Genomic DNA, 18,709 nt, shown 5'->3' with positions numbered 1-18,709 from the left:
ACACACCTCTTTCTTCAGGGGTATCGGATCACTCATCCCTCAGGGCGCGGTGGTTAGCAGGCTGCGTTTGAACGTATGCAACAGGTGGCATCAACAGCACAAGACTTAACTGAAAAGCCTGCAAAATACAAGTGCTCTTTCTGATGCTTGATTGACATGATAACAATGTTTTTGGAGCCTGGAAGCGCAAAGATTTGAATACTCTGTGTTCATTACTTTTTCTAACAATACGTAAGAATGGAAGACGTGACTGTTAGGTACGGTGCAGTCGAAACAAGCAACAACAGTGTTGTTGTTGCACTTCTGGTACTTTTACTACACTGCTGTGTCGTTTCATTACAAACTAATGTCTCCAACTTGTGGCTTGGCATGCATATCACACACGTCTCGTTTGTTTTTGCAGGTGCAAAGTAGTCTGTGTGCAAAACCAATTCAAATATTTTACACACAACTTCCAAAAACTACTGCATGTTACACAACACAAATGTTAGCCAGGCTACCAAGAAGGTAGTCAGGCTAGAACTGGGAGATACTTATCTTTAAAAACTTCATATACAGATAGATATAAAGATGCCACAGTATTAACAAAGAGGTCTAAAAATAATGCAATGCCCAGCTTTCTTCAAGTCTGGCGCCCCTAGTGGCCTAGCTAGTATTTCTTTCATGCAGTTGTTTTGGGGTCTTGTGCGTGTTTTGGCTTTTGCTGCATTGTCTGCCATACAGTATCGTCATTTGCAGCATTTTTGATTTGGATAATTTTCATATCTGTCAGTCCTTGTGGTCATGTGAGGCAACTTCATTCTTTTTCATTCACACAAAATGAGCTTAAGTACGTAACAAACATTGTTTGATATGGATTCCTCCCAAGTGTTTTCATTTTTACTAGGTATGAATGTCCGAAATTGGATTTTTTTGCTCAAAACCGATATGCTGATACTCAATTTCCAATACCAATATCGATATGTGTAACATGTGAAGGGAATATCCTTTAAGATTCCTTTTTTTTTTTTCTTTTTTTTTCTTTTCTTCACCCCAATGCTAACATGTGAGTCGATATTATTTATTATATAACCAGTTTATGATGAATTTTATGTCTAATATGTCTTATTTTTGTCTTGTTTACTATATTGGGTAAAACCGATATGCCAATACTCAATTTCCGATACCAATATCGATATGTGTAACATGTGAAGGGAATCTCCTTCAAGATTCCCTTTTTTTTCTCCCCAATGCTAACATGTGAGTTGATATTATTTTATGATATAACCAGTTTATAATTAATTTTATGTGTAATATGTCTTATTTTTCTCTTGTTTGCTATACGAGTGGAAAGGTGTTTAGGTGTGTTATTTAATGTCTCAAATCCCTTATTTAGATTTTTATTTATTTATTTATTTATTTATTTTTTCCTTTAAGTTTCCTACGTGGGTGTCGAATTGAGGATATGGGAAGACTAAATAACCAAACTGGTATATGAAAACCAGAGTGTTTATTCCTGATACAAACAATATCAAATACAGACGTCCGGGCTTAATTGCATTCCCTGTATGCCATCAGTAGCGGGTCTTAGCACAGCTGCAAAAAGCCTTCTTTCTTTCCCTGCCCGGCTTTTTAGACATTTCAAGATTGTGCAAAATGTGGACCAATCAGCACACGCCGTTGCCCTGGTTTCAGCATCACCGGCCCATCTCTGTCTTGTCAGCAGGAACGTTCTGGAACGTTCTGGAACGTTCTGCGATTTCTTGTGCTATAAACAAGCCATATCATACATGCTAGGTGTCCCCTGCCTTGGTCATCACTCTAGTTCTTTTGTGTCAAGGGTCACACTAAGCTTGTCAGTACTTGTGAAACTATGTTTTTGTATTGGTAATGGTTTTATTTCATTTGAACATGCATCAGATTACAATTGAGTGCATCCCATAATCAGTTCACAGTTCCACATGTCCAAAAGGAGTAGGAAGAAGCAAAGCTTATTAAATCCTACCCCTCCATCTGGTACTTTTACAATCAGTAACTGTTACATTTGTTCACTTCCTGCTTTCCTCATATAGTTAAAGTTTTTGTTGTCACGTACCGAAGTACGAGGTGATATGACCAAACAATGACATAACAATATGACCATACAATGACATAACAATATGACCATACAATGACATAACAATATGACCATACAATGACATAACAATATGACCATACAATGACATAACAATATGACCATACAATGACATAACAATATGACCATACAATGACATAACAATATGACCATACAATGACATAAATGACATTTAACCGTGTTTAAGCTGTACGCTGCATCGCTTGCTTGATTTTAACTTGTTAGCTAGCCAAAATATGAGCAAATACCTTCACATGACATATCTCCTGTGGTGGAATGAACACGTATGTGATCGGGAAAAATCTGATACCAATATCGATCGATTTTGATACTGATATCAGGCCGATAATTATTGGACATCCCCATTTTTCACCTTTTCTTGCCTTATTGATGTTTTGTATTACTTTTGCATGTGTGTGTGTGTGTGTGTGTGCATTGTATTGGTTAGGCTAATAAGACTAATAATATAGACCATAAGAATGTAATATAGTATTTATTTGGTGAGCTTTAGAGCATTTTGTGCTTGGCTGTCAAGGTTACAACAATTAGCTCTGGAAAGTCAAGTCAATCGTGTTTACTTGCATGCTGGTTGTGTTTCTGGTTTGTGTTTCTTCATTTCCTCCATGGAGCTGCAGACTACCCAGCAGTATAAGTTGAAGTAGTTGCTCTAGCGACTGGTTGACTCCAGAAGAGGATGCAAAAAAGCAGCTGAATAATTAGAATTGTAGCCATTCTTGGTGACACATTCATGCATGCAGGCATATGCATGACTGCATGCATTTGCTTCTATGCTTCTCTATGCACACACACACACACACACACACACACACACACAGATTCATGCATATTTCAACCGTGAGGATTTCGGGCCTATCTGCACATGTAGTATGCAGGCTAATCAGGGCCTCTTCACTGACAGAAAGCAAAAGGTCACTCAGGGTGAGATGTTTGTGATGGAAATTTGGACGGCAGGCGTAGGAAAACAAAGCAAGTAGACAGGACGTCCCAGAGACGACATATTTTACACATGACATAACGCATGCAGGATTTGGGGGGAAATACATCCGTAAATCAGATAAAATCTGATAAAGCTCCTAAAATTGATTTCACTCAATAATAAAAGAATATTTGGATTTGGTCATGTTCTGAAATAATATTGTATCAGGCAAGGAACCGTATTTATAATTTATGAGATTGTCTCACTGTGAGGCAACCAAATAAATGGACAAAATTCAACTATATTACTGGTATAATAATTATCATTATTATTATCATTATCATCATTGTCGTCATTATCATTATTATTATTATCATCATTATCATCAACATCATTATTATTATTATTATCATTATTATTATCATTATCATCATCGTCGTCATTATCATCATTATTATTATTATTAGCATATGCATATTATTATATATGCAAATTTCCCCACTGAGGGACGAATAAAGGCATATCTTATCTTATCATTATTATTATCATCGTCATCATTATTATTATCAGAGCTACCCAAATGTATGTAAGCTTAATGATAACACGTTCTAAAAACATTTCACTACTGGTTTAATACATGCTGCGTTCACTGTCGTCTCCATGCATGGGCAATCCAATGTTGCATCTATTTGATGACCACCGCACATATACTAGTGCTCACCCACTGGAACCTCCTGGCTACACCAAGAAAATCACACAAAGATAGATTTTAATGGTTCTTCAATTGAGCAGCTCTGAAAAGTTGACCTTTAACCCATCAGCCCCCCCCCCCAGCCCACCACACCCTTACCCCTCTATCTACTACTCCCCTCCTCCAAGGTCCACAGAGCCTGTCGTTGGTCATTAGTCAGACCCCTCACACTGATCTGATTACCGTCCAATGTGGAATGTGCCGACAACACGCTTCCAAGGATGATGAAGAAAGCTGCATTCAGGAATACAAGAGAGACTGGGAAAAATAGCTTTTGGTTGTGTTTAAATGGACGCAAATTGGCAAATTGGGGTTTCAGCTAATCAAAGAAAACCAAATACTCATAGTTATAGGGAATTGTATTAAAAGAACAACTGAATATTTAAGTTATTATTTTTCTCTATATGTGTATATTTGTACATATATTTGCAGACACAATTAGCATCTCCCTCATTATGTTGTTTGGCTGTGGCTTAGGGGGGTTGGTGACCCCGAGAGCATGACCCAAGACGACAGACTTAAGGGACGTGGGGGTAGGACTGTGGTGTTCCTAGTGGGGGGCGGGGCTTCATATAGGGAAGGAAAGTAACTTTGTGGTGCCCCTGCTGGTCGCCTGAAGCTTCCTCATTGACTGTCAATGCATTTGATTGAATGAACTCCGGTAGGAAAAACGACCTTTGACTTGATAATGCAGCCAAACAAAGCTCGTTTTCATCATGTAAACAAATATTTCCCCATATGGAGATTAGTTCCATTATTTTTTCGGGGGGGTGGTGGTGATGATGGATTTCCCTCCGCATCCTCACTCAGGAGTCAGGAGGTTTGATTTCCCTCCAAAACCTCCATTGTGGAGCTTCCACCCCCTAGCCGCCACTCAAGCCACAACACCACCCCCTCTTCAGCCGCCATACATCAATCCACAGTGTGTGGGTGTGTGTTTTTTTGGGGGGTGTCTGAACCTGTGTGCTGTTGCTGACCCCCCAGGGTGTGAAGGATTTTTGTGCAAAAACTTGGCAAGGCTTTTAAAAACACTCTAGAAAGTACCCGTAATTGTTGTACAGTACTTTTGCTGGAAAGTCTTCAAAGGAGATGTATGACTATTTCATCAGGAGGCTTAATCAGAGCAGGAGAGGTGTGTAGATGACCTTTAACCCCGTGGTTATGTCTGGCTTTTCTCTGAGCTTAGCATCAGGATGTCCCCCATTTAGACCTAATGCAAGGTCCGTTTTAAACCACAACAGAATACTTGAAATGACTGAAGAAAGCCAGACATGATGATGTCATGTTCAGTCCAAAGGTGGCATCTGCAGCTTTTAGTCTCTCATCACGTCTCCGTGTTTCACTTCCTGTGAGCTCTCTGCTGGCTCCTGCATGTCAAAGTAGTCACATGTGACTTGCATTGCTTACTTACGCCGTACACACATTTGTCCAGCATGTTGATGGTGGAAAAACCATCATGTGTCTTCTCTGATTTAGTTTCTGTGCATTATAACACCAGAAACAGACCAGGGTTCAATTCCACTCTCGGCCATCTCTGCGTGGAACTTGCATGTTCTCCCCGTGCATGCGTGGGTTTTCTCCGGGTACTCCGGTTTCCTCCCACATTCCAAAAACATGCTAGGTTAATCGGCCACTCCAAATTGTCCATAGGTATGAATGTGAGTGTGAATGGTTGTTTGTCTATATGTGCCCTGTGATTGGCTGGCTACCAGTCCAGGGTGTACCTCGCCTCTCGCCCAAAGACAGGTGGGATAGGCTCCAGCACCGCCTCGACCCTTGTAAGGATAAGCGGTAGAAAATGAATGATGAATGAATAACACAAAAAAACAACTTAATATGAGCTAGCTAACAATGCATGTCATTGGGACACATGACTCCGGGTTTTTCCTCCCACATTCTAAATACATGCATGTTAGGTTAATTGGCTACTGCAAAATATTTTATTGAATTAAATGAAAAATGGAAAATATTTGTTGCATTGTTTGTAAAAGTGTAAGATATTTGCACTTCTATTCTAGCTGCACACATTCAGACCAACAAGACTGTTATTTTGCATTTGCCACATTCAAACACTTTGAGTCTATGAGCCTTTCCCTCTCTCCACCAAACAAAAGGCCGCCAACATGGATGAAGGCTACCTTTGTTTCACCCATTTGAACCTGAGCTTTCCCTGAGGAAGAGTTTCCTCCACCCCCCCGTCTCCCTTTTCAACCACATTTTGGCACTGAAAAAGGGGGAAAAGGCATAGAAAGACTCAGTCAGGAAGTGTGGCTGCATGCCTTTCAGCTGCGTGCCAGAGGAGAGTCAGGCAACTTCCTCATCCCGTTGCCACGGTGACGGGAAGCTAAGCCAGCTGGTGCAGCGGGCAGTGGGTTTGAATTGAAGCGAAGGGGATTGACAGTTGGGATACAGCGAACACAATGACAGTGGGCCAAAGGCTGGCAGTTTAAATGTAAACACTTGAAACAGTATTCATATATTTCTTATTAAACCGACCAAATTAAAACCAAATAACACAATTGGAGAGAAAAGTGACTATGCTTTATGAGTGGTGTCATTATCTACTCACTAAACATTTAGCACTCCTGTGTCACTTTGGGCCCGTAATCCTAGTATAGGTGGGTGTTCTATAGGATGGGGGTGGGTGGGCAGACTGGCAAACACAGCTGCGGACACACAGCAATAGCTTTATCGGTGTGTTTGCATTAGGGATGGACACTAATCTTCACACAAGACCTTTAGGATGAAAGTGACCCTGTCTACAATCAATAGCTTGCTAATTCATCCAAAATCGGAATCGTTCTTTGTATTATAAAGGGAACCGCAGGGGGTCATCTATAGATTTAGATGTTGGTGTGTGTGTATGTGGCGCATTTTCTTCATGGGTGGGATGCCCCCTGATATGAAACACCCATGCAAGTCATGAGGTTCTTTTTGCATTTTCTCTTATGTAAATGCAAATGTACAGGAATTTAGGCTGCAAAATCCAGTTTGGGATGTAACCAGAAGTGTAAGGTATACAAATAAAGACATTTTATATGTATATTTTAATATAACACTGTTACATCTAAGTAAAGTACGTCACATGTTTATACTTGAACAGTTTATGCAATTTTATTCAAGGTGTAGGGATAAGCCAAGCTTATTTGCTATTATTATTATAATTATTATTATTATTATTATTATTATTATTATTATTATTATTATTATTATTGATAACATTTTAATTTTCAAATTTTCATTCAATTGCAATTCACTCCACATTATCATTATTATTATTATTTATTATTACTTATCTTCTTTTGTGTCTGTTATTATATGGGAGCCAGGCAACGACATTTCGTTGGCAATTTCACTACTGTGTTTTTGTGCAATGACAATAAAGGGAGTCTATCTATCTGAGCAGAAACAGAAAATGTTACTAGAGCGCCCTCTGTGGGAGATACTCGCGCTGTGCAGTGATTGAAGTGATGTACTGAGTAAGTCGAAAATGAATATTTACAATAAGTCATTCTTGCCATATAGGTACCATTATTGAATGAACAAAAAAATTAATTTAACGATACGACGGTTACACTTTAGTTCGATCCCAGGAAATAGTCATTTCGGCTTCCGTCGACGTTAACGCAACTTGTGACGTCGACATAACAACAAGCTGTCATGATCGCTCACCGGACAGAAATTGAATCCAGCAAAATTTCATAACGAATCTTTTAAAACCTGATTTGTTTAGATGTGACACGTCTCTCCGAAGGTGAGTGCTAAAAGTACCACTATACATCAGGGAGAATCAAATGGCAGCTGTCATCGGGATAGCATAATTATAATAAAAAAGGCAATACAACACCTAGCATACAAGCTAATTTAGCATTATTGACGTTGTCTAGCGGTGTAACCTAAACTACAAGCTGATGCGTTTAAAGGCCTGCTGTTGGATATAATCCAAACTTTACTCGCTCCTGGCAGCGCTAGAAGCGGTTTGTGCTGCATTAACAGCCACTAACTACAGCGTTTGTGGGTACGCTATGTGGCTAATTAGCTAACGTCAATTCCGATGCTATATGCTAACATATGTGCTCACATGATTGTCAAAAGCTAAATTCTCACTGTTTTGTGCTGCTATTTCATTTAGTTGTTTACAAAAAGGCAACCCTCGGGAATGAAATAAGCAAGCTCCGTCGTGACGGTTTGTTAACTAGCTGGCATTCGTGACATGAAGAGTTAAATCGCCGGCTACCCAAGCCACCTCGCTGTGTTTTCTAGCTGCGTGCCCAGTCAGCGAAATAAAGAGAAAATCTTTTCTTGGGTGGCATCCCGCTTGCTTTGAACATACGCATTGCAGATGCAATGCAGGGGACATGCACACCACAAACTTGCATGCTCTCTCTTGGCACAGTGTTCGAGATCCAGGCGGGACAGGGCGTTCTTAAAGCCTGTCAGCTTCGCCAGCCGAAGAGACGGGGAACAGGATTGGGAAGCAGGGCGAGGCGGGCCCCGCGGAGCCGGTGGAGAAGATGGCCGGCAGCCCGGAGAAGAGTTCCACCGCGCAGGAGCTGAAGGAGCAGGGGAATCGCTTGTTCCTCTGCCGCAAGTACCAGGAGGCTGCTACATGCTACAGCAAAGCTATAGTGAGGAAATAACATTGTTTGGCAATGCCTTTTGCACTGGTTACAATGTGTATCATGGCTGATGTTTTTTCCAGAACCGGAATCCGTCCGTGGCAGTGTACTACACCAACAGGGCTCTCTGTCATGTGAAGCTGCAGCAGCACGACAAGGCTTTGGCAGACTGTAAGCATGCCCTGGAGCTGGACAGCCAGTCAGTCAAGGCCCACTTTTTCCTGGGTCAGTGTCACCTGGAACTGGAGAACTACGACGAAGCCATCGGGAACTTGCAGAAAGGTCAGAACGTGTTTTTTCTCTCTCTGTCACACTCACTGACCAATTAGGTGCACACACACTTCTACACAGCAGAATGTGATAAACATACCCAATACGAGAGCTGAATCAAAGCATGAAAATGTTTTTGCAGCGTACAATTTGGCAAAAGAACAGAGGCTGAACTTTGGAGACGACATCCCCAGCGCCTTACGAATCGCTAAGAAGAAGCGTTGGAACAGCATTGAGGAGAAGCGCATCAACCAGGAGAACGAGTTGCACGCCTACTTAAGCAAACTCATACTGGCTGAGAAGGAGCGGTGAGAGCAGGCATTTATGGGACGCTTGGGAATTTTGTTCTGTACGGAAGACCAATTTACTCATTTACTGCAGAGAACTTGAAGACTACAAGGAAAAGCAGGACGACGATCAAAATGGAGGCGACGCGGCCAAGATTGCATCCAAACACGTACGTCAAGAAGTATTTCTGACTTCCTGAGTGGCTTTGTGTTACATTTGACTAACGTGAATGCGACTCCATTAGGACAAGTACCTAATGGACATGGATGAGCTCTTCTCTCAAGTGGACGAGAAAAGAAAAGTGAGTTTCCTCTGCACAGTCATGATGAGCGAGCATAGACTTATGGTGTCTGTGTGTGTGCGCTGTGAATCATCACATAGTTCCTGTGACAACTGGACAGTCATCATGCTGTTTGTGGAGAAACCATCCTTGTTTGTTTGCTAAGGATTGCAGTGGGAGTGGAGTAAACAGCTGCATTCGATACTGTAATTCATCACAACCACGTCTACGTGTGTGTGTGGTCTATATAAAAAGAAAGATTAAGAAAAAGTGGATGTTATTATCCCTCACATCAAAACGAGGAATCAGGACTGGACGTTCAAATTCAAAAGAAATTCAAAACATACTTGAGAGTAGAGGAAGTACAATTTTCAGCATTTAAATATGTTCTGCTTAGTATGATTCAAATGTTGTGCTACTATTGAAGAGACTATTATTAGGCAAATACATTTTCCAGCGTTTTCAGTTCATTAATACATACAAATTAAGGATGGACTGATACATCGACCGGACGATATATCGGGCCGATATTTGCGTTCTTTATTTGAATCGGTATTGCCGATGTATTTTTCCGGCGCGTGATTTACAGACAGGAATGCGCCGGGCAGCTTTGTGTTGCCAGAGGACCCTGCAACACGCAGTCGCGGTACCCCTCCCCGACTGCAAGCGTGGCGAATCACGACAAGGATACGTTTTCAACTCTTGATTAGCCTCTAACAGTTAAATTAGTGGAAATATTGCCACCTGCTTTGAAATAGGAAACATGAACGCCAAGTGCATGCAATACACGCCTCCAGTCATCACATTGATGCTAGATAAAATTTAAACTACGACAGAAATGTTTTGCACATGGTTGAATATTTATTCCTTTTACGGTTAGTTGATAATGCCGTTTAAATGTGTGTTTAAAATAGCTGAATCCTACTGTGTTCAGTGTTTACGTTTCAAGAAATATTTGTTTAAACTTGACCTGTAATATTTGTTATCATTGTCATTTTTTCATGTAAATTGAGGGAGCAAAAGCAGTATCGGGCACAAATATTGGCCCAAGCAAAATCGACCATCGGCTAAGGGTGATGGAAAAAAATCGGTATCGACATCGGCCTGAAAAAAACCATATCGGTCGATCCCTAACACAAATATATAAAATTGTGTCTTATGTATTTTTTGTTCATAAAATTATTTTTTTATTTAAAATTTATTTTACACAAATGGTGATTAATCATGATTAATTATTTTTGAAAACTGATTGATTTAATTAAAGTCTTCTGTTACGGCTCTGATGAGGCTACAGTGCATCCGGAAAGTATTCACAGCGCTTCACTTTTTCTACATTTTGTCATGTTACAGCCTCATTCCAAACTGAATTAAATTAATCTCTTACCTCAAAATTCTACACAAAATACTCCATTATGACAATGTGAAAAAAGGTTTTTTTGACATGTTTTGAATTTATAAAAAATAGAAAACAAAAAAATCACATTTACATAAGTATTCACAGCCTTTGCCATGAAGCTCAAAATTTAGCTCAGGTGCATCTTTTTTCCACTGATCCTCCTTGAGATCTTTCTACAGCTTAATTGGAGTCCACCTGCAGTAAATTCAGTTGATTGGACATGATTTGGAAATATAATAACTGTCTATATAAGGTCCCACAGTTGACTGTGCATGTCAGAGCACAAACACCAAGCATGAAGTCAAAAGAAGTCTGTAGACCTGCGAGACAGGATTGTCTTGAGGCACAAATCTGGGGAAGGATACAGAAACATTTCTGCTGCTTTGAAGGTCCCAATGAGCACAGTGGCCTCCATTATTCGTAAATGGAAGACGTTTGGAACCACCAGGACTCTTCCTAGAGCTGGCCAGCCTTCTAAACTGAGCGATCGGGGAAGAAGGGCCTTAGTCAGGGAGGTGACCAAGGCCCCGATGGTCACTCTGTCAGAGCTCCAGCGTTCCTCTGTGGAGAGAGGAGAGCCTTCCAGAAGGACAACCATCTCTGCAGCAATCCACCAATCAGGCCTGTATGGTAGAGTGGCCAGACGAAAGCCACTCCTTAGTAAAAGGAACATGGCAGCCCGTCTGGAATTGGCCAAAAAGCACCTGAATGACTCTGACCATGAGAAACAAAATTCTCTGGTCTGATGAGACAAAGATTGAACTCTTTGGTGTGAATGCCAGGCGCCATGTTTGGAGGAAACCAGGCACTGCTCATCACCAGGCCAATACCATCCCTACAGTGAAGCATGGTGGTGGCAGCATCATGCTGTGGGGATGTTTTTCAGCAGCAGGAACTGGCAGACTAGAGGAAAAATGAATGCAGCAATATATAGAGATATCCTGGATGAAAACCTGCTCCAGAGCGCTCTTGACCTCAGTAGACTGGTCATGTACCTTGACCATACAGACAGTAGACATTAGCACACAGCCAAGATCTCAAAAGATTGGCTTCAGAACCACTCCGTGAATGTCCTGGAGTGGCCCAGCCAGAGTCCAGACTTGAATCCGATTGAACATCTCTGGAGAGATCTGAAAACGGCTGCCAAAGGTGGATCAACAAAGTATTAAGCAAAGGCTGTGAATACTTATGTAAATGTGATTTTTTTGTTTTCTATTTTTAATAAATTCAAAACATGTCAAAGAAACTTTTTTTCACATTGTCATAATGGAGTATTTTGTGTAGAATTTTGAGGTAAGAGATGAATTTAATTCAGTTTGGAATGAGGCTGTAACATGACAAAATGTAGAAAAAGTGAAGCGCTGTGAATACTTTCCGGATGCACTGTATTTTGCCAGACGATAGTCTTGAACTGTGTTTTACATCTCACCAGAAACGTGAGATCCCAGATTATCTCTGTGGAAAGATCAGCTTTGAACTGATGAGGGAGCCATGCATCACACCGAGCGGGATCACCTACGACCGCAAGGACATCGAGGAGCACCTACAGGTACCAACCTTTCACGGGAACTAAAACCTTTCAGAATATTACCATAACATTAATTTCATCAGTGAATTTGCATTTGAATGCAACTAAAAGTGCATTTAACAACTCAAATAATCCAAATCTGTCTGCTCGCTTATCAATTTTGTATGATATGTCGATCGCTAGTTGCTTTATAGAGTAGAAAACCTGCAGCATAACTTTTGTTTTGATCGCCGCATTTCTGGCAAATGGGCTTAGAAAACACAGCGTCACTTGTGGTAACCAGCTTCTTCAAAAACAAGAACTAAGCAAATCTGAATGCAAAAGTAAGCTTTTTGTCTTGCGTGTGTTGTATACATTATTTCCCGAGTATCCCCACAGTAGCATGCAGTATGTACCGCTACTGGAACTTTCTGGTGCTTTAAAACATCTCATTTTAACACTTCACTCAACCTGCTCTGACAGCGAGTGGGGCATTTCGACCCGGTCACTCGAAGCCCCCTGACCCAGGACCAGCTAATCCCCAACCTGGCCATGAAGGAAGTGATCGATGCCTTTATCCAGGAGAATGGTTGGGTGGAGGACTACTAGAGTTGGAAGCCCACCCCTTGCCCACCCGTCTCCCATTTCTCCATCTTAAATCAACATGAGACTGTAGGAACATGTCACCTTGCCTGTATACCAACGATCTCACTATGGACTACCAAACAGGAGCTGCTGTGGACCGTGTAGCGCCTCCCCCTGCTCTTTGGATCCTACTTGGAAACGATGAGGCTTACCTAGTGATGGCCTGCTATACTCCCTTTAACGCCCCCCTTCATCTTCTACACTTTCTTTTCTTTTCCACAACATGGAGGCCCAGCTCTCAGGTCTCGCTCATCCTTTTTTTTTTTTTATCTCCAGTGCCACAATCACCAAATGTTCTTGTGACCTGACAATAGAAAATTTCAATCATTTACTTCTTTTTTGTCATGAATTAAAAAAAAAACTTTAACCTGAAATGGTAACTATGCCAAAAAAAAGTTGTCATTGAGGGTAACTACTTTGTAAGCAAGTTTACATGATGAGGGTGTATCACAAGAGTTTTCGCTGTTATATGCTTCACCTCTAGATGGCGCTACAAACTTTTCACCCACAACCCCACGTTTTGAGGTTTTTAGTGATGAGCTCGTATTGTTACGTTCAAGTACAGACGGTTAAAATATGATGAATGTATGCATTCTATGTTGTTTACCTTTGGAGCTGAACATGTTTTTAATCAGGACACTTTTTTTCCCTTAAAGAGCGGCTTTGAACTGGGGAAAAGAATGGGGGGGGGAGTGAAATGGCTGCTGGATGAAAAAAAAAATGCTGTCTATTCCTTTAAAATGTCCTTGAATTTTGCTAAGAAACATCACCTTCTGAAGGCAACGCTTTCATACAACGATTTTCATACAAAATCCCCTGTAATGTTAATTCTCCTCCCATCCTGGTCTTATGCCGTTAATGTGAAGTGCAGTTATCTCATCACTGAGAAAACTGCGGCTAAAACAATAATCAGTGTGGTGGAAATATAAGCTGAAGTTCACTGCTATGCTGGAAGAGAAGCATCATTTATCATCCCTACTTCCCAGCGTTCCTGTAAAACAATTCAGTGTTGGATCTTTTAGCTGAATGCTTAACGTCAGGCTGCGGACTATGTGTACATAATTATTAGCTTTGTGTATCTTCTTTCTTGACAAAATAGGCTTGGCTAAGTTTTTTTCTTGCAATTCTCCAGTGTATTAAATGTAGATATGTTGATAACAGAAAGGCCCGGTTCTGTTTTCCTTTTGTTCAACCCCCCCATTAGTTGAATAAAGCTTGTAGTGGTATTGGACACAGGTATCATTCAAGAGACATTCATGATGTTAACATGACAATTCTTGCTTATACAATACAGTAGTGTTTTTTATTTTGATATGACAGCAATTTACAAGGCAAGCCGTTATGATAGCCATATACGACAAAGCAAATGACATGAATTTGTGAATAAATGCCAGTTATTTCAACATTTTTGAATTATCTGTCCCCTTTATTTTGGACATATTATATATTAGTTGGATATACACACACCAGTGACATGGAGAGATGCAGCCAGTGGAATCGGGGATCCCCATTCATAGTGACAGGTTTGGGGATTGGATTGGATATAAATAAACTCTTCAAGATGAGACACTCTAAAAGCACAAAATAATCATTACTTTTACTTAATTGTTCATATGATAGCCACAGTAGTAATGAACTACTTCATGCTCTGTCTCTTTGCTGCACCCCGAATGTTTGGCGCATTTTCATTCACGTACCTCTGTGACAATTAATGTGCCCCACTTTGGAAACCAATGTTTCAATCAAAAAGCTACAAATTCTATCATTACAGTTATCCCTCGTTAATTGTGGTTAATTGGTTCCATTAATCTCCACAAAGTAGGATTCAATATTGATAAATGGAACATTTTCACATTTGGAGCATAGAAAACCTGTTTATGACTTTCTCAATACAATATTCTACTATTAATAGAGCCCTGTAGACAACAATAACAACCCTATAGTCATTTTTACACTCCTGATTTACTTTTTTCACACATTGATCAACTGTTATGCGCAAGAACACAAGAGACAGCCCTCACCATTCGCAAGCTAACTAATTAGCCTCCAATTTATTGAATGTATTCTAAACTTAAGACTCTACAAGAAAGGAGAAATATGATCTCAGGGAAGAACTAAATTTGAAACACGTGCTCGGACTACATGAAAAAGCCATAGCATTTCAGTATGTGGAATCAAACTATGGAATGGATTGAGTAAGACCCTCAAACAATGCACAACGATGAGCCAATTCAAGAAACAATACAAGCAGTTGATGTTTGCTAAATACAAGGATGAAGAGTCTTGAACCAGTCATGATGTGCTATATATATATCACTATATTGACACTTACTATGGTACCCATTATGTCATTGGATGGTCATATCACCTCGTACTTAGGTACGTGACAAAAATAAAAATTAAAAAAATAAAAATTAAAAAAAACCTTAAACATATCAGGAAAGCAGGAAGTGAACAAATTTAATGGTTACTGATTGTAAAAGTACCAGATGGAGGGGTAGGAGTTAATAAGCTTTGCTTCTTCCTACTCCTTTTGGACATGTGGAACTGTGAACTGATTATGTGATGCATTCAATTGTAATCTGATGCACGTTCAAATGAAATAAAACCATTACCATTACCATAAGAAAGGTCTTAAAACACAGTGGAGAAGGACACATAAACCAAAAACGTACCACTTCCGCATGGAAAGGGAGAAGCTCTCACTCGTGTCGACCATGCCATGACCGGATATATTGATTGTAATCTACATGTCTCAATAATAGAACATTTGTAGTCCATTTTGTATGCTGCCTATAAATCCTCTCAAGGGATGCGACTACACAGCTACGGTATGTGAACCACCACACCGCCAATGCCCATAGGTGCAGCTGGTGTTCTTCTGACTCTGTCCCGGTTGTTGTGTTGATTCTCTGTCAACCAAAGAGCATCTTTAGCAACTCGTGGGACAAAAAGTGGTACAGTACGGATCAGGTATATTTTGGTAGCGAGCACAGCATTTGACAATGGAAGTGTAACAAATGGTGACCTGTACAGTGGATACTTTTTGAAGCTTTTTGTTGTTGGCTGCTCGGTCATGAGACATGAACGCTGGGTTGGACACAGAGTCCATTGTCTTAGCTGACATCATGGCTGGTACTAGTAGGGCAGAGGACAGCTTTGACAAGCAGACGACAGCACATCATCATCATGGTAAGAGGATATTCTTTTGAGCAGGGATTAGTTTTTGCTGTGCTTCTCCACTGATGATTGGTGTGTGTTTGCAGAGTGTCTCTATGCTATCTGTGTTTGTGTTTGGTGCCTTTGTTGTGGCAACATCGGCAGACACGCAAGGTAAAGAGTCGCATAGTGTAGCTTTGTTGTGTGATGGTAGCAAACTGTCCTGACTCTTGTCTGATATACTCCAGTGGGTCTGGGCGCCAAAGTCCTGGTCTTCCCTTATGAGACCGATTTCAGCTACGTGACGCTGATGCCGCTCAAGGACATGGCTCTCAAGGCCTTCACCTTGTGTTTACGCATGGCCACCGAGCTGCCCGAAGAACGCCAGATCATCCTGTTCGCGTATCGCACGGCCGACTACGACGAACTCAACGTGTGGCGAGAGAAGGACGGACGCATTTCCTTTTACATGAGCGGTGACGGCGCTTTCTTCCACCTCCCTCCGCTGGGAACCTTCCGCACGAGCCTGTGCCTGACATGGGAGTCTGTCACTGGACTCACTGCTTTTTGGGTGGACGGGAAGCGCAGCACGTACCAGGTCTACAAACCTGGACACAGCATCCGTCCCAAAGGCACCATCCTCCTGGGCCAGGACCCTGACAAACACCTGGGGGGCTTGGAGGCCCTGCAGAGTTTCGTGGGGGAGCTGACTGATGTGAATATGTGGGACTTTGTTCTGTCCAGGAGCATGATCCAAGCTTGGCATTATGGCCACAAGGTCCCTGAAGGCAACATCTTTAACTGGGCCACTATTGAGTATGAGCTTAATGGCAACGTAATGGTGGTGGATGATGACTGACTCAGTGTGGCATCCTGTGGCGCCATGCATGGCATCTGTGTTGGACTGCTTCTGATGTGCGTCATATTCGTACATATTTCATCTTGTTTTACTTTAGAGGCCTTGATTTTGGTATCATTTTAAAGATAAGGAAACAGTTGCAGTCCAGCAGAGGTGTTTGTTTCACTCACAGCAGCAGGATGCATCATAATAATCATAAAGTAATAATTTTCAATTGTACGTATTCCTATCATAGCACTATAATTAGTTTTTGTATTTATACTTGTACTTACAGTAATAACAGTAATAGTGATAAATGCAGCATCATGATAATAATAATAATGACATTATTGTACTACATACATGCCTTATGTATGAATTGGGTGGCACGCCTATTCATGTCAAACTGAGTTGTAAATTATTTCTAGTTATTAATATTAATGTAATTAATGTAAATAAGCATATTTGTAGAAATATAAGACAACTTAATTAGATTTAGCTTGGTTGAACAGAAGCTAATGCTTAGTAAAAACCTGTTTAACTATTCGATAAAATCGATAAAAGTGATGTTTTTTTAATATTGAGAACAATAAATAAATACTAAATTACACACGTGATGCTTTCCTTATTAAGAAAATGCTGATTTTCATTGGAGATCTGTTAAGATTGATTTGGGTGAATGGGAATTAATTTCTGGCACAGGAATTTGCAAATAGAGGACTATTATTTCCTTCTTGACGTCACAGTCCACTCGCAATGGGGCCAAGTGAGGCAGATCCATCCAGCAGATGAAGCTGTGGTGGACAAGCTAGCTTTGTGAGCCACTTGGTAATACCGTACGTAATCCTACCTTCCACCGGACTGGAGGTTTAGGATGGTGAGGCCTTGGATGAGGTGTATGCTCCATTTTTAGATAAATGGGGAAAAGAAGAACTCCATGGAGTCATGTCAATGTATTCCTCAACAGAGGCAGGATGACAAGGATTTGTTACTTCAGAAATCATATGGAGCGGCCTGACTAGCAAAGAATCAGCTCAAGGTCAGATGTTCTCCATCCAAGTGTAAGTTGCACTTTGTGTCCATGGCTCCTTGCACTCATTATCCCTGCCTGCACCAACCATCGTGACCTCCTTGCAGAAAACCACCGAGAAGTTTGAGGCGCACAACCCAGGCTCCCTTGAGGGTGGGAAAGTGCTGTGTTCCGAATGTGTGTGTGTATGTGTGTGTGTTTGTATGTAGAGCGAGTCTGCCGTGGGCTTTCTCTCGCTCTCTCTCTCTAGCTGCTGCTAAATAAGGAGAAGGCAGGGCCAATGAGTTCTGACTGCGGGTCAGCAGCCAAATGTTCCACCTTCTTGGATGTTGCAATGCATCAATCGCAGTGCCCACTCACTGTGTGGTAACACCTTTGTGGACCATCTGGTGGACCAAGCCTGGCCTCTCGGCGCGCGCACACACACACACACACACACGCCTTTATGCATTTCTGCCCAAAAGGGATGCTAATTCCTCATACAAGCAGTTAGAAATACTATATCTGGCTATAAACTGTGTCTTGGTAACATATATAACTAATATTGATGTGGTTCAAATTATTAAAGCTTAAAAACTGCAAAAATCCAAGGCACCCTCTAACCCTGTTAAAATGCATTTATTATTTGAAATTATTAAAAAAATTGCATTTTAACAGTTAGAAAGTGCTGTCTAGTGTTTCTCAAATAATGAGGGGCGTGGTGAACTGTCAGGGGGGGGGCTGAGAGGCAGGGAGGACTTTCGGTGTTAATGCAGACCTGCAAACGTCTTGAATACACTTGTATGTTTCACTACTGCTCTCCATTTTGTTTCATTTCGCTGGTTTGGAGTTGAGCCTGTGCAGTACAGATACATCGATAGAAATACAAATGGGGGG

At 41.1% G+C, this 18,709-nt stretch overlaps 2 protein-coding genes across 2 annotated transcripts; both read left to right on the top strand.

The window, feature by feature from the left end:
• The first annotated feature begins 7,397 nt into the window (after positions 1-7,397).
• stub1 (STIP1 homology and U-Box containing protein 1) lies at positions 7,398-14,211 on the top strand. Its single transcript, XM_058061656.2, has 8 exons — positions 7,398-7,555; positions 8,198-8,429; positions 8,504-8,702; positions 8,833-8,998; positions 9,072-9,147; positions 9,223-9,279; positions 12,087-12,203; positions 12,645-14,211. The coding sequence occupies exons 2-8, from the start codon at positions 8,316-8,318 to the stop codon at positions 12,768-12,770; spliced, it is 855 nt and encodes a 284-aa protein (XP_057917639.1). The 5' UTR covers positions 7,398-7,555; positions 8,198-8,315; the 3' UTR covers positions 12,771-14,211.
• A 1,720-nt stretch (positions 14,212-15,931) lies between these two features.
• LOC131109591 (C-reactive protein-like) lies at positions 15,932-17,508 on the top strand. Its single transcript, XM_058061754.2, has 3 exons — positions 15,932-15,998; positions 16,073-16,139; positions 16,214-17,508. Exons 1-3 carry the CDS (start codon positions 15,996-15,998, stop codon positions 16,822-16,824), a joined length of 681 nt encoding a protein of 226 aa, XP_057917737.2. The 5' UTR covers positions 15,932-15,995; the 3' UTR covers positions 16,825-17,508.
• The last annotated feature ends 1,201 nt before the right edge of the window (positions 17,509-18,709 follow it).

This window comes from Doryrhamphus excisus, unplaced genomic scaffold, assembly GCF_037039965.1.
Source record: "Doryrhamphus excisus strain RoL-2023G ecotype Guam unplaced genomic scaffold, RoL_Dexc_Guam_v1.1 HiC_scaffold_24, whole genome shotgun sequence".
Taxonomy (NCBI): Eukaryota; Metazoa; Chordata; class Actinopteri; order Syngnathiformes; family Syngnathidae; genus Doryrhamphus; species Doryrhamphus excisus.
The sequence above is the reverse complement of the archived record's forward strand: the minus strand, read 5'-3'. Positions and strand labels throughout refer to the sequence as shown.